At 27.6% G+C, this 22,196-nt stretch overlaps 2 protein-coding genes across 2 annotated transcripts in view; both read left to right on the top strand.

Annotated features, from left to right (window-relative positions):
- LOC100159186 (probable transaldolase) overlaps positions 1 to 22,196 on the top strand; it is a 32,748-nt gene that overhangs the window by 1,305 nt on the left and 9,247 nt on the right. The gene's annotated exons all lie outside the window — the stretch shown is intronic.
- Positions 12,900 to 21,723, top strand: LOC100164910 (activated CDC42 kinase 1). Its single transcript, XM_001945766.5, has 11 exons — positions 12,900 to 13,391; positions 17,009 to 17,130; positions 17,225 to 17,487; positions 17,556 to 17,747; positions 18,357 to 18,579; positions 18,671 to 18,973; positions 19,044 to 19,282; positions 19,359 to 19,906; positions 19,974 to 20,674; positions 21,139 to 21,275; positions 21,368 to 21,723. Exons 2-11 carry the CDS (start codon positions 17,029 to 17,031, stop codon positions 21,462 to 21,464), a joined length of 2,805 nt encoding a protein of 934 aa, XP_001945801.1. The 5' UTR covers positions 12,900 to 13,391; positions 17,009 to 17,028; the 3' UTR covers positions 21,465 to 21,723.

Here is a 22,196-nt window from a genome sequence, read left to right as displayed (position 1 = left end):
AAATGTTCTCTTCTTTATAGTGTAAAAATTAGGTTTCTTAGCTTGGAATACAGCCTGAGTGGTTCTTACTAGCACAATACAATTTTTGCAATGTTTTACATTTGGAAGACGGAGTCAACGCACGCGGGTATAGCGTCCTCTTAATATGTTAAAACAATAAAGTTAAATAAATTAAACAAAAAAAGGGAACTAACTTAGTTTTTTGTTTACAGATATATTATGTTTGTTTATGAATAATGTAATTCTACATTTTTTGTAGTTTTAGAGTCAAGGGTTTTACAATATCTACTAATTAATTTAATTAGTGGATATTGTTAGACAGTAGGTAGTACAAAACATATAAACTATACAAATGTACCTAAAATAAAAATAAGTATAAGTACCTACACGCCGCCAAAAGCTAAACAACATTCGTTGCATGCTTTGATATAATGAAGTATACTTAGATAAAGAAATCATGTCGATCTTTCCTGGACATAATATAATATATCGTAATAATTACAAAATGTAGATCCTAAGCGCCGAGTGAAATATAAAAACAGAGGTTCACAATGTATGGGCATTTACAATGTGTGTGTATCAGACGTCGCCTCTATAGGAGCAGAAAATAATATTTTTAGTTTATAGAGCAGTTTCAGGTAGCAAGCAAATTCGATCTAGTAGGTACTTTGGGTCAACATTTTCCGGTGGTTTTCAAAATTATCGAAAAATAATTTAAAAACAGGTGGGCAAGAGGGTGTCACTCTGCTATACAGTAGGTTACAAGTGGGTCACTGTAATGGATGGTGTTAAATTTGAATTCAAAGATATAAAGCCTTATATTAAATTTTCATGCATTTTTACCCAACAAATAACATTTTATTGATAATTACAGAGAAAAAAAACTAAAAAAATTGAAAACTGACAATGCCCGTAAACAGTTCAAAATGAGTCGAAATATTTTCAAAACTTGATGGTGTATAGAAAATGAGAAGATGAACATTCAGTGAAATTTGCATGCATCTACATGTATCCATTTATTAATTACAACAAAATAATAATTAATCACTACACAAAAAATCGAGTGAATATCCAATCTTGTAAAAATATGAACTTCAAACGCTCATAAAAATTTAATTTGATTTGCTTGTAGATATTTTTTTTTTTTTTGATAAAAAAGGCTAAATAGTACATTTTTTGGCTGTTTTAACCATAAAATCAAGTTTAACAAGGAAGTTAGATTATAATGATATTATTGATACCTTTGCCAATGAAAAAGCTCGGAGTAAAAATGTTAACATACTTATTTAATATTCTTAATACTTATACATATGTGGCATACTAGCATTTTATGTAATATGTGATTCAATAAATGTATTTTTTATGTATATCTTTCAGATTACGAGTGTAGGCGTGTAGCGAAGTATGCATTTGTTTCACTATCATGTGTTTTATTTCAAATACTAAAGAATTTCTAAAGAAATTTAGGTTGGGAAGGGGGCGTTTTTTTTTTTTATTTACCTGGGGCGCATAATTCCTAAATACGTCTCTGGTTACGCAGGAATATAATTATAATAGTAGGTAGTTAGTAATTACATAGTATAAGTGAAATATACATATTACATATGTTAGAAAATTACATATTCTATACATTTCCCACCAAATAGGTAGTAAAGAAGATACGAATACTGAATACATTATATCTAAATTGAAACATTTCCTACATTTTAATAAATAGTACCTACCTATAAGTTTACTAATACATTTACAAATTTACGTATTTATAGCTTACACTAGTGTTTCCCAACCTTTTTTGTTATGGTGATCCACACATTTACTAATTTTGAGTAGGCAACCGCCCCCCCCCCCCAAAAAAAAAAATATCAAGTACGTCTGCCATAATATAGTAGGTATTATTAATAATAATTTTTATTGCGAGCAATTTTGTTTGAGACAGTTTTAAGTGGCGGAGGGGGCATTTCGGGGGTGGAAAAATGATCTCATTACCTGTTCTATTAGACTACTGAGTCAAACCCCATAGGTATATTTTTAATTCAACTGTCGGTTGAAGCCTTAATCAAACACAGAAATTTCAAAATGTTAAATGTTTTAGATTCGTCTATTAATAAATAAAATTAATTAATATTCAATATAAACTGCATTTAATAAATCCACAGATTATAATACATTTATTTATGTAGGTAGATAGGTATATAAGTAGGTAGAACTCATACCTAGGTACAAATGTATATTTGATTTATATAATTATTTACTATTTAGTAGTATAATATTTAAATTATTTTATGACCTTGATAAAACTGCATAATCTATATAAATATGAAAATACTATAATAAAGTTGTAAACAACAACATTAAACAACTCAAAAGTAACACAATTAAATGCACCTATGTATTAGAAATTTTTGAGAGCTAAATAGATAAGAATGATAAGGTAAGTGGAATATCATGATAGGGAATCCCCGCTCCCCTTTACTCTTCTTTCAAAGTTTAAAATTTACTTATAGCCCAATACTTTTCAGAATATTAATATTTTCATTTTTTTTTCTCTTAAAATGTTTGAACATTGAGGCATAAAGGGTGGTTTTTGATAACATATGTTATGTAATTGGTAACTACTAAGGCTTTTGGAGTGTCAAAAGTAGAAAACACCCAGTAATCTATCACATGAGTGTGTAAACCTGAATTTCAAGTGCTAGAATATAGATGGGCTCTTTATTTATAATTTATTTAGGTTGTAACAAAAATATTTTATTATATACAGTGATTCACTGAGCGTGCTCAACCCCATTTTTTCTCCTTTAATAATAAGTATATTCAAATTATGATTTTTGGAAATTTTAAGTATACTTAATGATTGTATTTTCAATTCTATAATTTTTTCAACCATTTAAGAAGTTTAGTGTGATGGGACAAAACTTATTTGAATACTTTCAAACGTGAATTTTTCCTTTAAATTCAAAACAAATTTCCGATCCTACTAATTATTTAATAGACTACAGTTATATTTTAAGAGATACCTATTACCGACCTATTACTAAATACTAATATTGTACATGTTATTTTAATCACATAAGTACTCTAATATGTATTCAAAAGTAAATATATATATATTATGTATAAGTAAGTTAGGTATATGTATTGTAGAATTTTTTAAAACAATGATTTCAATCACAATTTCAACCCAAAATCACCCAAACCTAAAATAAAATAGGTTTTTTCAAAAATCCATAACAGAAACACCAATTAATTTATCAAATACTAGTAAAACACTAAAACTCATCCAGTTCATCTTGACCCTCAGCTGATGCCACAGGACTCAAAACAATACAATATGAAAATAACCAATTTTTAGTAATTAATACCAAAGAATATTTGTAAATCATAAATATCATGATGAAATAACCGGAAATAACCAACACATTTAATGTTGATTCATTATGATAATTATATTTTAAGTTGGATATACAATGTTTAAACCATATTTCATATTAACATTTAAAAATTGAGTTGATTTTGCATTACCTACAAATTATGATAGTTTTTTAAAATAATATAGTTTTTGGACCACTGATTTTATGAAATTGTAACGGTCCCCAATGCCTAAGATGTACTGCATGAGTTGTATACATATAATATTGTAATTCGATTTTTTTATTTACGGGTAGGTTGGGTATTAGGGTAGTACAATTGTGTTTTCTTGTAACTTAATATTTTTTTTTATATAGTTAAGTAACAATCATTAAAATAATTGAATGTATTTTGTTTATAAATCTAAAAATTTTTAACATACTTGAAAACTAAATAAAAATCAAATCTTAAATAATTAATTTATAGGTTTAAATTTTAAATTTGTAATTAACCATCATTATTTATTTTTATTCAACTACATTTTACTTTTCTGTAACATTTATACTTTATACATACACTAATGAGAGCACTATACATCGGTATATTTTATCTGTCTGACATACATGTAACATAGGTTAACTTTGAGGTTAGCTCATTGGGATAAATTATTTCGCAGTAAGTAACAGATAGACTACAGTGGTAACTGTAAAAAGTTAAATTTTTACAGACATACCTAAAAGATAATTGTATGTGTTCTTAGAATTTATTATGATAAGTAACTCAATTAGAAAACATTTTATTTTTAAATATTAATAGAAAAAAAATATAAAATAAATATTTGTGTTTAATTATATGTATTTGTTGTTTAATTTGTGGTATATTATAGTTTTTTAACTTAAAGTTATTAAAACTCTATAACTCTTCCTTAAACAACTTTACAAGTATAATTTTTTCTTAGAATGTGGTCCACCAAGAGAAATAAATGCCTGACAATAAATGTTAAATAATTATACATTAATTTTTAATTATCAAAAATATCTCTAGAAATAGCATAATTGATTTCATTTCACGAACTATAACAGCGATCAAAATAATATTCATGGCTGGATTATTTATTCTGGTTACGAGTGTTTACACTTCGGAATAATAAATGTAAACAAACTTTTGGGTGCTTATGACCATTAATCTATTTAATAAAATATATTTTACGTAGTTCCGGGAAAACTTAACTTAAAACTACTTATGTAACTATTTGATTTATAGAATATTTTTTAGAATATTAGTTCAACTTATTACTCATATAATAAATACCATGATACGATAACTATAATTATTATTATTACAAAATGTCTTTTTAGATAGTTTAGACAAAAAATAGTGTATTTCAATAAAAACTTAATACATAGCCTCTGGCTGTCAATAACTAATACTTAAAAACTAACTATAAAATCAACTCCCAAGTATCATTATTTAGATTTTTAATGGACTTTCTTTTATATTAAATACCAACTAATGTTTGAGATAGGTAGGTTAAATTAAGTGTAAGGTAATATAGGAATATCCGGGGTACATAATATTGAACTTTTAGTTTTTGGTTTTTTTTTTAAATTTAATAAACATTAAAACGCAGTACTAGGTAAACAAATACATATATTTTAGATAATTGTTATAAAATTATATTTTAATAAAAAAAAAAGGTACAAGTCAAAAATACTCATGTGACTTAATCAAGAATATTGTAAGTACCTATAAAACTATAAAATAATAAAAACAACGTGATGTGAAATAAAAATAAACCACACTATCCAAAGTGCAATATATTGCACAATACCGCGCACAATACCTAATACATTTCAACTATCATTTATTTATTCATACCATATTGTAATTGAAATCTTAATTTATTCGTCATTTAAGACTTACATAACAATTAACAAACATATTTGCATATAGTACCTACCTACTTATGATGTATATATTATATTAGTAATTTAATTTAAAAATATTATGAATGCTCGGTAGTCATAGAAGAATAATATATAAATGTAAATGCATACCTATATCAATTAATATAAATACTTGCCATATGAAAAGACAAATATATATATATATATATAAATACTGAGAAAATAACCTATGTTTCAAGTATTAAGTGGACCAATTATAATCACAGACATAAATTATAATATTTACAATTGACACTTATAATTTTTAATCATTAAAATATATATAATTACAATAATAATAAGTTAGGTACCTCATATTTATAATTAAAATTTGTTTTAAATACTTTTATAAGTGATTAGGATTAAAAACACACTTATAAACTGTGAGCATTTTTAATTGACGGACACAAAACGACAAAATGAACTGTTATTTATTTAGGTATCTTAATCTAAATTATTTCATTTAAAACAATATAATTTCGATAGGTAACTTGTTATTGTTCAAAAATTATATTTTAAGAATAATTTAAGACCATAAAAAAAAAATGTCAAATGAAAACCAAAAATATATTGTTTTGGATCTGCTGTACAATTTAAAAAAATGTCACATCAGTTTGTCTTTTAATTAATTATAAATAAGATCTTTTCTTTGAAATTTAGAATGGAAATAATGTTTAAGAATTCAAGACTAATTATTAAAATTATATGGCCTTAGCTATAATATCTTTTAAGAGGAAGCTAGGTATACATAGGCGGATATTGGGGGGAACTTGGGGACTTATAGACTTATGGTATAATTTATTTATAATCTTAAAATATAAATTGAATGTAAAAAAATGAAATAACAAAATAAAATATTGAATTTATATTTTAAGTTAAGAGGCCCCACTAAAATTGTAGCCCCTGAAATTCCTAAGTAAGGTTCTGCTAATAACTAATAAGTAATAACTACAAATATTTCTCATTTGAGATTGGTAATTTGGGTCGCATAACCGCATTATAATTATATGAATACTTCACGCATATGAGTGATGATCGGTGGTCGATCTCTAAATTGTATTCATAATCTATTTTTAGTCCAATTCAACTTAATATAGCAATTTTTACAATAATATTCAATGAAACTTGATTAAAATATGAAATTTATTGCAAGCTCAAATGTCTATTCTTTTTGGTCTGTATGTAATAAGAGCTGGTCACTACTCCCGATTTTGTAGCTTCCGTCACAAGTGCATAAAAATGAACAACAAATGTATGCTCAGCAGTTCACGTTTAGCTTAGTTAGTTTAAAATTTAGAGTGAATCAACTTAGGTGTTATGAAACATAATTTAATAGTAAGAACATTATCTTTATTCATATGTTGGTTTTTTACGATGATTCAATTTCTAGAAACTTTTGAGTACATAAAATAGTGCAATTTCAAAATGCTAATAACTTGCTTGAAATCTGAATTATCATAAAAAACCGACATACGAACACATATAATATTCCTAGGTACCATTAAGTTTCATAATAAGTTGATTCACTTTTATTTTTAAACTAACAAAGCTAATCATGAACTGCAGAGTCTACATTTTCTATGTTGCACACTTCTAAAAGTAAGACGCTAACGACAAATGTAGGTACCTATACCATATGATCAGCCCCCTCATAGAAACCCGCCTAATTATGACGTAGATATAGAAATGGCATGGGTAATATATACATTTTCCCGGCCTGAATTTTTCTCCTAGGCCGTCCCTGCAGAACATACAATTTATATTATAGGTACCTATTATAAATGAAGGTTGGAAATTAATGATTTACCAAGTTAAAGTCAAGTAAAATTTAACTAAGTTCTAACATTACAAATTAGCTTTTTTCATAGTAATTACTAATTTCTAACTTAGCAAGTTAAATTGTACTCACAATTTATAAAACAATGCATACAGTGCATATAGAGGTAGGTACATAGGTACAAAATTAAATGTCAATTAATGTAACAATAAATTACTATTATTTGTATTTAAAATTGGATGATAAGGATAACACATCTCAATTGACATGAAACTATATAAATTAATATTTTGAACAATTATCATGTTACACATAAATAATACCTAATATACAGTAAAACCTCATTGAAAGCAACTTCTAAAAACATCTAAAGGTTAAACATCACTTCAGAATATTATGAAATATTGATTATAGATTAACAAAAATAATCATTTACCTATTAATTATATTTATATAGTTCTATTATTGACTTCTTATATTATTTTAAGTTATATAGGTATAAGTAATAAGAAATAATAATCAATAAATAATTATATATATATACCTATGGTTCTACCTACATTAAAGTAAAAACAATATTATTTAAAATTACTATTCTTTGTGATAACAAAAAGAAAGTAAGTATTGATTGATTTTTAAGTAGGTACCTTGCTAAATTGTTATTTTTTTATTGAACTTTAACAAGTTTACAAATATGAAATAACTTTTAAATTAACTCTTAGCTAATAGCTAACATTTTTTTTATAGGTATTACCCAAGTTTACTACCTACCTAAAGGAGTTAAACAAATTTGTTAATACCCAATGCATGGGCAAATTAAGCTTAAAATTTAAAACTAGGCTATACATTATTTTAAAATATGTTTGATCACTACATTTAGGCAATCAATAGTTAAAATTAAAAACTTTCAATTTTCCATTCAAAAGTACATATACTATTTTAATAACTATCTACTTAGGTATTTGTTAAAATTCTAAAAAATATATTAAATCCTTAATAAAAGATATTAATAGGTTAGTATAGGATATGAGTGGTATTTCTAACTACCCAAGTACTTATTACCTAATTAGGTATTAACTTAAGTAAATTCGAACTTAACGGAAACAAGCTATCTGTCACAAATAATATGCATGGCAAAAATATGTGTGGAAATGATTTACCTCTAATTGGAAATGGTTTTGTCAGCACAGTGTCTGTGGTTGGAGGCAAATGTCGATAAACTTGATTGTTTTCATCTTTGGGTGGCCAGTAGTGTTCACTGCACAATTTGACGCAATCACCATTACTGTAATCGGGTACAACAGTCTTCACTACTGAACTGCAAACGGCCATTACTTCATTAACCGCTTAATAACGCACGTGAAGCTAAATTTATTATGTATATTACTATAATATTATTAAATGTGGAATATTTATAATACAAAAAACAGGAGCGGATTATAAAACAAAATAATAAAGAAATCAACAATCCTTTCATAAAAATAAAACAACGATGTCCTAACTGTTTCGTTTAAATTAAATAAACGGAATGGATTTTCGGACACGAACGGGCAGTTTGAATGACTGTCGCGCGAACGAACGAGGGAAGCAACGAGCAACAGCGATAGTGACGACTGACCACTGACGGTACTACGGTAGTACGTATTCTTTTATCTGTGGTAGTATGGTACTACGGTAGATACAATTACTATTTACTCAGTAGCCAGTTGACGACAGACAACCGTCAGGACGGACAGACCCGTAAAACGTGCTGTACATCTCGGATGTTTTTTACGAACTCCGGATGAATGAAAACTATCCGTCTATCGATTGATAAGAAATTTGATAACGCTTACGGCTAGAATAGAATGATGTACGTGACGTCATTAATCGTAATTTCTCCCACGATTTTGTAAATTTGTGATTTTTGAAAAACCTGTCAGTCTTATGATTGGGCTATAGCCCATAAGTAAAATATAAAAACTAAAGTTATGATTGATCGTACGCAGTTTTTAATTATTACAAGACCTTACACCATGCAGCGTGGAACAACGTCGTAGTAATTTTTATCTTCCATGACGGGCCTTGAATCTAACACTCGGCCGCCCTACCAAAACATGATACTGATTACTGGAATCTACATTCAACAGCCGATATATTGATCCATGCAGTGGCGTCACATATTATAATTATATCTTAGTCCTTGAGTGGCGTACACAGGATTTTTCAATGGTGGCAGTGCTTAAAATGAGGGCTGATGCGGGGGACGGAGTCCTTTTTCTTTCCAAAAAGAATGTTTACTAGAATATAAGATTGTTCTACCCACTGCAATTAATGCATTTATGATTTGCACAAATAAACGTTTTTGTAACATTGTTCCCTATTTAATTGGTTTTTATTTGATATTATTATATATTATTGGTTATTAATTATTATTAACAAACGCGTCAACACGCTTGTGGAAAATTAATTTATGCGGCTTGTGAAAATCATGACTATACTGTACTGCAGGTATACTTTCCTTTTTTTTTTTTTGTAAACGGTGTAAACATCTCTTTTTATCGATATTCAAAGAAAAAAACCTAAAATGAAATCGAAAAAGTCAACTGTCTATAAATAGCTTAAAAAGTTTAAAGTATTTTGAAAACATTATTTTATTGTGTACACTGGCTGTACAGAAAATGCTAGCTTAAACATTTACTAGGTAAACATTTCAAGTAATTACCATCTACGGTTATTCGTCTTTGAGTTACACCAAAAAACAATAAACCCATCGGTTTTTTTTTCTGAAACGGGCGGCGCAATAATTTTAATAATATGCAAGCGGTGCTATTTACGGCTGTGTTATACGTAATACGTGAATAGTATTTTTTGTAATTTAAATACGTTATGTGATTGATTGTAGCTTCGTAAGGCGCACCAAGTCAAAATAATGGTACTTTCTGTATGTTTTGTAGTCTACACTCAGCTTACTACGGTCTTAATATTTCGTGTTCATACGCAGCCTGCTCTTTTTAACAAATATTTTAAACATACTGTCATACTGACTTAAAATTCTCCAATATATTCCATAATATTCTAGATCTAGATCAACAATTATTATTTTCTTTAACTCCAGCAATGTAAAAAGTAGAAATTAAATTTGATTGTTAAGGGTGTCTGCCAATTTTGGAAAATGGTAAATTGTTGTTTAATAGGAATCGGTGGCGGACAGTATTTAAGAAGTTCGAATCAGGCAATTTTTAAATAACATGCATGTGGATCTTGTAAATGTATGCGTGGTAAGTGGTCATTAGTATGTTTACTGTGTGTAAAAGAGATAGTGGAGCGTTCCTTCACGTGCATGCACAAGTCGCCGTTTCGACGTTTCGAGCGAGAACTGTAAGCATTATATTATACTATTTATAATCATGTAGTAGTCATCAGTCATGTGTATGTATTTTGTTTCATTTTACCAATCGACCTGATAATTTTTCAGAAAATTGATCTACGGATATAATGTCTACTTCAGATTTAAATCCACATTTCAAGATTTCGGATTTAAATCCCAAACAACGTTTGAAAATTCCGAAATTTCAAAATATTCAAAATCAATTTATAGTTGTTTGGGAATTGGAAGTGGAGGGGATTGACTGATTTCAAGTAGACATAATAACTAATTCAAATCAGTTATAAAAAGTATTATCATTTATTGCATTACTATAGATTGACCAGTATAATGGAATAAAGATTGATAATATGTCTTGGCTAAAATAACAGTCCGCCACCGATTCCTTTAAATAAAGAAAATTCATTGTGATTTATAGTAGTTAAAACTTTGAAAGTTTGAACCATACTTAATTAAAAATAATATAATATTATATATATTGTATTTAGAGATGTGAATACAGTAAGTTTTACGAGTAAGCGTAAATTTACGTATATTTTACAAAGATATTTTTTACCGAGTAAATTTTTTTATTGTTCATAAAGTCGAGTATTATATTAAATATTAAATTATCTAATAGATTTAATTAAAACTGTAATTGTCGACTAATAGTGTGGAGGCTCATAACTAATTAGTAATTAGTAATTTTTAACAAAGGGGCTAGTGGCTACACTTCATTTTTGCTCATATGTTTACAGTATAGACTTATTAACATTACATTATTTACACATTTTTTATAGATCTATGGTTCACAGGGCCAAACTGCAAAAGCCTACAAAATATTTTTGCACTGGGATCTCAAAATTGTGATGACGACACTGGTTACTGGTTAGGAAATTAATTATTACTAATCTAATAAGTGTTTTGAATTGTTTTCAGTTATTTATAGACATTTTCTATTTTTTTTTTTATGTATATCATTTACCTATGTCGTGAGATTGAAATGCTTGAAAATATAATACAAGATTCCTCGCATAAGCTATTATATAATAGCAGTTAAAAAATATTAAAATCTAAAGGTGTATATAGTATACATACATTTTTTTTATTAGTATTTAAAGTTTGAATTTTGACAAAATTGATTAAAATCTTGAAAATGTTCAAATTATGTTGTAATTTAAAAATTATAAAATGTTCAATTCTTATAGATAAGGAAAAACATTTAAAACACGGATCATAAATAGTTCATCCTGTAACCAAAAATCTAATATATATAATATATATATAAACTCAATTATTCTAAACAGGCATTTTAAGTTCAAATTTGGATGAACTTACATATTAAAATTAAGAATAAGTAACAATTTTAGTTACCTATTTTATTGTAATTTGTAAAAAGGATACAATTTTTTTAAGAAGGATCAAAACAGAAAAAATGTTGGTATGAAAAATTGAAATTGGTATACATCGATAGGGTGAATTTTGAACGTTACAGGTACCAGGGTGATATCGTTACAGCACCTAGATTTATAGTTTGGGGTTGTGTCAAAGCGAAATGGGTATACTTTTTTAAGGGGTAGGGACAATTAATGGTCAAATACTATAAATCATGTACAAAAAATTAAGTTTGTCTGATAACTTGATGTATAGTATAAATTATAACTTACGACCTACGGGTAATGGGTTCCAGTACGGCAGTACTATTCCAGTGAAGTGTTATAGTCAGTACTCATTACTCATCCAAATGTATTATACAAACAACAATTAATTTATACGTGCAGGTGTTTATGAATTTTTCTTTCTTTGTTTTTTAACCGCTGTTTTAAATGTATAAGCGGAAATTATAAGAATCGTGTTATCGCGCTTTTTTTTATCCACGGTAATGATAATTCATTTCAAATTTCAAGTTTCAACCGTAGAACTCTGGTCTCTGAAGTAAATCGTTCGTATTGCTCCCCGCTGGCTATATACTAACTAGGTAGGTACTCAACAAGTCGACTGCTGTCGTCTATTTATTTTATAGTTTATACGCGTAGACAAAACGGTACATCTATTCGCCTTTTACGTGATCGATTTCCTGTCGTTTATCAACATCGTACGGTACGCAGCCAGGACGAAATATACGTATCGCGTATTCACTTATGTCGTATACGGTAAACAGTATACTCCGACACTCGTACAATAGTCGTATAGTAATATAATATATCATAATATTAACATCCCGACATCCAAAACTATTGTTTGGGCTAGTTCCAGGTAGTATGTGCCCATTACCATTTCCCAATTATCATACGACGCACATTCGTACACATCTAGGCACTATAGTCTATTATACGGATGGAATAATATACTACATTAATCCGTGGTCTATAGCAGTATCTTAAATCGTGATCCCAATATCCCATACGGTGTTATCTACCGTTTATCGATAGAAAACATCGAAATCGCTCGATTGTTGGTAGGTATCGGATGTAGCAGTCGCCTGCAAGGCTGCAACCACCAACCCGTCGGCCGTCGAAACAAGCCCACAATACTATAGAGTAAGAGTATAGTTATTAGTTACTATACAGCTGCTGCTACTGCTGTTCCTGGTGTCCATACTATAAGTCCTATTGTAATAACATTATTATTATTGTACATATCGCGTAAAGGAGTAACCGATACTAAAGTGCGCCGTGTAACTGTATCGGCAATAATATTTTAATTTTAATCAAGTTGTCCGTGGGCCGTGACGGACTCTAGTACTCATCTGATTTCCACAACAAGTTGCAACATAAAACAGTCGTTGTCAGAGTCCAGATACCGTTTCGCAATAATATTACTGATAGTTGTTATTAATTATATATTTGTATCTATGAATTATCGTGTGACGGCGCTCTTTTCCAAATGCTGTTGAAGATGTCTGACACACTGAATCACCAAACCCAAATTGTTACGATAACTCGATAGCTGTACAAATAATTGTCTAAAACTGGTACGTATTGAATTTACTTATTAATAGTATAAATATTATATCATAACGTTTAGTATTACTTAATAATATTGGTGTGTACTTGTGATATAATTTTTAATTTGTTTATGTTAACTTTTGATTAGTCTTCAAACAGATAACTTAATAAAAAGAATAATTTGTTCCTTCATTGGGCTCACTATGTAAAAGTGTTGAAATTTACTTAACATAGCACAATCTGCATAGGTATATAATATAGGTCTTATATCTATTGCATAATCATTGTTAATAAATTACATATACCTATTGCAAAATCAAGTTACTTAGAACATGAAGAAAAACCTATGTAGATAGGTATATATTAGACATTTATTAGTAGGTATTTTATTATAGGTATCTAAAAAAAAAAATTATCCAATAAACCAACAACAAGATAAGACGCTTTTTGGACACTTGAAAGGGTAAAGAAAAATAGATATACAAATACATGGATAATTTGAATCGTATTAGGTATATTAATAATAATAATAAAATTATTATAATCTTTAACACGGATATAATCCAATTTACATTGTACAAGTATATAACAATATGTATTGAGTTGTAATTTCAAATATATTATTTAGCGACATAATAGTAAAAAAAAGCACTTACAATATCATTTTTAGAATAGAGTTGTCTATGAAGTATGTTGCATTGGAGGCATAACAATGAGTTTAAGTGCCATAATAAGGTTGCATATTTTTATTGAGATTGTAGGGAATAGGTACTATGGTAAAGTATAATACTTCAAATCTACTTCAAATCTTCAAAAACCTAGTTTTCCTAGAGCCTTATTAGTTACCTATATTTATATTATATTGTTGTTTATCAATTTATCATAGAACTACCTATATACAATTCAATATTTGAAACTATTGCATTAATCTTGTGTAGATAGTGTAATACATAACGTAACAGTTGTACCTTACAGTAGGTAGAGATTCTTTAAGTTAACTAACCATATACATTTTGTAGAATAAGTCACATTAGGTATCATTATACTAAATTTAACACATATCAAATTGAAAAAATCAATTAATATCAATAAATATTAATTTTTAGTGTTTTTTTAAAATTATTCTGTGAATAGTTAGGGACATAGTAATAAAAACACATTCAAATAAGTGAATTATAAAACTTTTTTATTCTACCTTATGTATTTTATATTGTGCCTACTTAAATTAAATTAATTTTTATGAGATGGATGTAAGTACCTGTATACATTTTCATATTGGCATATTGCCTATTTAATAAACATTTTTTTGCATTATAAGTTATAATTACATTAATTATTTCTTACTCTTATAATACCTTGCTGATATTACTATTTATTTTACATGGTTAGATTCTACTTATAGTGGCAAAAATATGTATTTTATAGGTATCTACTTGATTTTTATAGAATTTCTATTTATTACTATTTCATCTAAAATTAACATTATTTTTATATTACTATCATATTACTTCTTTATATACTAATAGTTAATTAAATGAATTAGTCATTTAATATCAAGGTCAAATATTTGTTGTAACAATATACAAAACAATTAAGTCAGTTTTATTTTCAATCACACTTTTTAATTAAAATAGGTGAAACTTATATTATGCTTTAGGCACAGCATTCAGACATAATAATATGTTCTATACTACTTACTATTACATTTTAACTATGTAGATTTTTTATAATATCTATTAAATAAAATCATTTTTAAAATATACACATCTTATTTATTTATTTTTTAGTCATACTTAGGCTGAATTTGTTATCTATGGTATTGTATATTTTTAAATTTAAGTAGTTAATCTAAAACTCTTAACCCTAAATATAATACAAATTGTATTAAGTAAAAGCTTATAATTGGTGCATCTATTGATTTTAATTATTACCGGTTTCATGTAGTTATTTTGTTTAATATGATAGTTTTAGACACTATATTATTACATACATTATAATAATATTAATACATATTATATTTAATAAAAATATTTTTGTTTAATACTTCAAGTTATAATATGATACTACAACAGGTGGGTATTGACTATTGAAAATGTTGTGAAGCTGACCATATGTCAATTTATCCAAAAATCCCCTTTTAAAAACATACAAATTACTTATATTAAATTTCAGTAAGGTACCTATTTGTTAGTATCTTAACATAATATTATCACCATTTTTTTTAAATTGACTACCTAAGTACTAAGTAAGGTATATTTTATTTAGGTTGTAGGTATCATGCATAATTATTCATTTGTATTATGTAGTTGTCATATTAATAATTATATATTTTATACATTTCAAAACAGTTTAATTTTATTAGTGCCCAACTTAAATATTATATTTAATTATTCAAATTTAAATAATGTATGTAACACTTTTCATATATACATTAATACACTATATAACAATTTATGGATATCATTTTTAAATTCTATATTTTTATTCTTTTAAATTTTATAAATTTTATTTAGTAACAATTATTTATAATAACAATGCTCAACTGTTTCACAAAGTTTATATTTCAATGCTTCACGTAAATAATTAAATTATTTAACATTATTGTATTAAAATAAATGTTTCTACATTTACTGTTTACTTAAATAATCAAACTATTTGGGTAGTTTTATATTTATATTTTGTACTAATCATTTTTAATTGTATACGGTATTTACTTTAAAACTTAATTGTAACTTTTAATTAATAGTGTTCTATGACTAGGTACTTATATGTTTTTACTAAAAAAATTTTTATCTTATGAATGGACAACACATCAACACATGTAATTGCTTTCTAGTTAATGTTATATATACATGACAGTTTAGTATTCTAATTGGTTAAGATTCAGGAAAGTGCTAGATATGGTCCAGTTGCTATAATAGTGGTATGACAGGTTGCTAACAGTTATATACTTTTTGTATTGTTTTCTCCTTGTTAATGTAGCCATATTCTATTTTATCTAAGCCGCAACTAACATTTTTTAATAGTTTTCATGGAAAGAATTTTACCACTAATCCACGGTCAACCACCAGTTGTAACATCCTATTTCTTATTACTGGAATATCACACATTATGGTCAGTACTTACAACATATGTTTAAAAGGAAAACACTTAATGTTATGAAGCAAAATAAGTAACCAATAAAATAATCAATTAGCAATAAATGGTAAAATAAAAAAATAAAAAGTGAAAATAAAGAACATATTTATCAATAATTGTTGTTAGTTGTTACTAAGTAAAATGATTCTAAAATAAAGTTTGTCATTCAATCAAGTAATTAATTTTATTATGAATCATTTGTCAAAAAAATACTGTTTTTCTACTAAAAATGTTTGGTAAAAGACAAAATGTTAACATAAATTATTGAAGTTTGATTCTGGGACAATTGACTGTCTCGAAATACTTAATCAGGACGACGAGACACTATATGTAAAACCTTAATAATCCCCGCAAAATGACATATTATGGCACCTATACTCGTTGTTGGTTTTCTTTTCCACATACATGCCATGAATTAAGATTATTGATAGATTGTATTTAATTATCTTGTCAGTTGTTATATAAATTTACTACATTGTTGATTTTTTTTCTTCTCTTATCAAAGGATGTTAACTGTACATAAAAATGGCGCTAACCGATGATGTAGATGATAAAGAATGGCTTCAAAGCCTTTTGTTGGATGTTCAACTTGAACACTTCCTTAATCGAATCATTGACGAACTTCAAGTAAGTTTAAAAATATCAACAATCTTCTTATAAGTCATTGTTGTTTAAATAACAATGTAGGTACCTATTAATCGTATTTTTAATATCTGTTTAGATAACCAGATTAACTCACTTTGAGTATGTTAAACCTGAAGATTTGGAAAATATTGGTATAAGTAAACCAGCAGCTCGAAGGTTGTTGGAAGCTGTAAAAAAACGTAAAGGTGCAGAGCGAAGATATAAAATTTTGTCAATTTTGGGTGGAACACAAGCCAACAAACATTCGACAGGAACACTTAAAAAAAATGCGTCTTCTGCTGAATCTGCCCAACCATCAGCTCTATCTCTTACTTGTTTAATCCTTGAAAAGGATATAAAGTAAATATTAATTAATTTCATTGTTTAATTATGAATTAAATCATATTAATTTTAATGGTCTTGTTTAGGTTATCTGAAAAAATTGGTGATGGTTCTTTTGGAATTGTAAGCCGTGGAGAATGGACAACTTCAACTGGACGTGTGGTTCAAGTTGCTGTCAAGATGTTAAAACAAGACGTACCATCATTACCACAAATGTTTGAAGATTTTGTCAAAGAAGTTCAGGCTATGCACACATTAGATCATGTGCATCTTATAAAGTACTTAATTGCAAATAAATTTGTTGTCAGTGAAAATTAATTTTTAATAATATTTAACATGTTGACCGCCGGCAGCCACAAGAATATGTATCATTGATACGCCAAGCAAATTTTTCAGTGTCAGTACAAATTTGTATATATACTATTGAATTGGAAAAAAAATTAAAAATTACAAAAAAAAATATAATTATTTTTATGTGACCACATGGCGGTCAACGTGTTAAAAGATAAAATATTAGGGTCATATACAGATATTATATTTTACTATTTTAGGCACACATCATTCAGTGTAGGCTAGTACGATAGTAGTATATTATTATTCTTTAATACAATAATAAATTACTGTTTTTTAAAAATGCGTGGAGTTCGATTAACTATTTTAACCAATATTTATTGTTTTCCATGTTTTTTAATGAACTTTTTATATCTACAATTTTTTGTTTAGAAGTAATCACCAATGAGGCTTAGGTAGTTGTTAAAAACTTGTTATTTTATACTGATATATTATATTTTTTATTTTTGGTTTTAGTTTTACAATTAATTTTAATAAACTGTACTTCTAATGTATGGTTTAATTTTTTAACATTATATCTAATTTTGTATATTAAGGTTGTATGGAATTGTTTTAACTCAGCCAATGATGATGGTAACTGAACTAGCTGCTTTAGGTAGTCTTAGGGACTATTTAAGAAAACAATGTGGCCATATTATGATAACTGATTTGTGGGAGTATGCTCTACAAGTTGCTACTGGCATGGAGTATCTTGAGAAAAAAAGGTGTATACATAGGGATTTAGCATGTCGAAATATATTGCTTACCACACCTCAACAGGTAATTTTCCTATTTTATTATTATTTATTATTATTTATAACCATAGTTTATATTTTATTCGTTATAATATTAAAAATTATTTATAACTTAGGTAAAAATTGGTGATTTTGGACTAATGCGATTATTACCAATGGAAGAAGATTGTTATGTTATGACTGAACGACGCAGAGTGCCATTTCCCTGGTGTGCTCCAGAAAGTTTACGCACTAGACAATTTTCACATGCTTCTGATACATGGATGTATGGTGTGGTACTTTGGGAAATGTTTACAGGTGGTGAAGAACCTTGGGCAGGTCTTGATGCTTCTCAAGTACTATCCAAACTTGTTAGAGAACGTCAGCGTCTTGAGCAACCAGAAGCATGTCCAATAAACTTATACAGATTAATGCAACAGGTGAGTAACAATATTATATTATTTCCATCAATATTATTTGAATAAAATTGTTTAAATATTTTCCTTGTAGTGCTGGATCCTAGACCCAGGTGAACGTCCAAGTTTTAAAAGCATAAGAAATTATTTAAAAAGTAACTCACCAATCATTGTCAAAGCTACATCAACTTTGGTATCCACTGAATTTTGTGACGACTCAAGTAAATTGGAGGTAGAAGTAGGTGATCGAATTATTGTAATTGATGGACAACCTGATCATTTCTGGTGGAAAGGACAAAATTTGAGGACTTTTCAAATTGGAAACTTTGCTAGGTAAATTATAATTCATATTACTATCTTTGTAGTAACAGATAATCGTAATTTAAATTAAATTGATACATTTATATAGGCGATCAGTTGATCCAATGAGACGGAAAGCATCAGATGATATCAGCAAACCTCTTCGAAATTCTTTCATTCATACTGGCCATCATGGTGATGCTAGTGGAAACAATTGGGGTTTTCATGATAAGATCGATCAAGTATATTTGAACAATCCTATGGAGCCACCAGATTTATTAGGAGGTCGTACGAGAATTGTTGAAACTGGTCCTCCTATACTGCCAAGTCGGAAAAATACAAGTCCCAAAAAAAACTCAGACCTAGTTGAAAAAAATGTACGATCCAAAGCTGAAAAATCCAAAAACACTGTGCTTACATCTATACTTCCATCAAACAAACAATTCAACTACTCCAAGCTTACAGATGGTCGTAAAAGAAGCTTAAGACCAGCTCCAGGCAGACCTCCTGGTCCATTTCCTAAACTACCTAATGGCGAACAAGTTTTAGTTGATTTGGATGGATGTACACCACCACCCATAAACCATAACACTAGTAATTCTTCATCCATCAACTCCAATTTATCTATTCTTGATCAACCAATTGATGTTGCAGAAAGTAAGTAATTAATTATACATATAAAATCAAAGCCGTTGTCTTATTATTTTAATGTTTTGTTTTTCAGCTGATAATTCTGAACCATTTAATTATAATCATACATATACAAATGTCAGTGGATTATTTTCTTCTGAACAACCTAGTGATCCATTTGATACTTCTATCTTTGAGACTACCACCGATGGGGTCCAAAAGTTTCCTTCTTATTCTGACACACAAACTTTACCATCCAATGAGCTTGTGTTGGCTAATACCCCCAAACTTGATATGAACTTTATAGCTGAACTTGAAAAAAGTCTTGGTAAAAATGAAACACAAGCCAATACTAATAACCAAATTGTGTTGGCACCTCCCAATGTGGCTCCAAAAAAATTAAACACTGAACTTTTAAATTCAGCTATTCCTCGACCTTCAAGTTCCATAAACAATCACACTAATGGTTCAAATACATCTAGTTATTATTCAACAACAGACCTTGATATGTCGTTATTTGTTTCTAAGTACGATTCAGATCCAATATATGCGGCCAATCTGAATATAGCAGAAAATAAAGTCAAAGAGTTGTGTATTAGTGATATAACATCTCATAAAAATATCAATAGCACAGCTTCCAATTATTATAGAAATGATGTATATTCAAATGTCAAGACTGATAATTTAACTGTTGCCTCAAATTATAGTTCACCTTACTATAGTCCTCCTGTAGACCTATCAAGGTACTATAGTCAAACACCCAATATGTATCAGATTGTTCCAGAGCAAAATATGGTAAATAATAATGTAATGAGTATTTGTTTCCATCTCAAAAATGTACAACATAATACATTTTCATTCACAGCAGTTTATATTACAGTCAATTGACTTATTAGTTATTAATAAGGTGATTATAAAATTTAATTATTAGAATATTTTTCTGTAACTCATATAACAATTTTTTTTTAAAAACAAGTTTTGAGCATTTTTAAATTTTAATATTTCGTATACTTAAAACTTGTTTATAAATTAAAATATAAAATACAATTGACGAGAGAACACAGATAATATTCTTACCGTAAACATTTGATATTAGGTAAATTTACTACAATCTTAAAACCAACAACACAAAATAGATTTTGCTGGATGCAAATTTGTTATGTTGTACATATTGTGTAAGACGAGGATAACAAATAAGGCATTAATTGTAAAAAAAAAATAACTAACCAGCTATTACTAATATTAAAACTTTTTTTTAGTCTGATTCGTCTGTATCTCAGCTTTGTAGTTATTTTAATAATACAGTGACTGAAGAAGAATGTTTAGATGCTTTGGAAGCTACATGTTGGAATTTTCAGGAGAGTGTAAAATATTTAAAAATTAATAATCTTTTAAGGTAAGTAAATCAATCATAAAATTGTTGGCACACATTGAACAACTGTATAATGAACAAATGTTATTGATTTATATTATAACTGGTATTTTTAGATTAGGGATGGCATCCAGGGAAGCTTGTGTTACTGCTCTGAACAACTGTAATTGGAATGTTGAAGAAGCTGCTTCCACACTATGTGACGGTGTTTGAACCCACCACTTATAGAAATAATAGGTTTCTCCACCAGTGTCAGAGAACATATTTTTATTTTTCCCTAAGGGAAATGTTTACTATTGAATTATACAATTTGTATATTATAGTCTATATATTTTAAAATTAAGTATACCTGTGATAAATTTCCATATTAGATAGTTAGCCATCAAAAAAGTATAATTTAAATTAACACCAAAGTAATAATATAGTTTTTAATATATGTATAAAAATCAAAATGTTAAGCATCACAGAACTAATATGTATTATTTTTATTTATTCTGTATTATTTTGTCTGTTAAATTCTTATATAAGTTTGTCTACATATTAAAAAAAAAAAAAACATTTAATCTATAAACTCATTAGTATATTGTTAATTATTAATTTAATTTAAGACCAGTGTACAAGAAAAGTTCTAATTAAATCGAACAAATATGAATTGTATAAATATTGTTAATCATCACAAATGACTATTTATTGGATTTTCATTTTTCTTAAAAAAGTATCGATCAAAATGTTCTGTCTATGTATGTTCAAATTTGTTCCTCAATTCAGTATTTCATTTCATGCATAGATAGTTGTATTCAAATTAATTAACCTGTTAAATGTATAAATATTTCAACTTAATATCTAAGAGAACAATTTTTTTGTGTATAACTTATAGAACAAATTTATTAAACCACCAAATTCTTAAAACACTTGAAAATTGTATGTATAATCTAGTGCAGTCGA

Source organism: Acyrthosiphon pisum, chromosome A3, assembly GCF_005508785.2.
Source record: "Acyrthosiphon pisum isolate AL4f chromosome A3, pea_aphid_22Mar2018_4r6ur, whole genome shotgun sequence".
NCBI lineage: Eukaryota > Metazoa > Arthropoda > Insecta > Hemiptera > Aphididae > Acyrthosiphon > Acyrthosiphon pisum.
Note: the sequence above shows the minus strand (reverse complement) of the source record. Positions and strands in the feature narration are given on the sequence as shown.

Coding starts and splice junctions, on each gene's coding strand:
- LOC100164910 (XM_001945766.5), top strand. CDS start 17,029: ATGGCGCTAACCGATGATGTAGATGATAAAGAATGGCTTCAAAGCCTT. Junction 17,488..17,555: donor ATCCTTGAAAAGGATATAAA/GTAAATATTAAT, acceptor GGTCTTGTTTAG/GTTATCTGAAAAAATTGGTG. Junction 18,580..18,670: donor TGCTTACCACACCTCAACAG/GTAATTTTCCTA, acceptor TTTATAACTTAG/GTAAAAATTGGTGATTTTGG.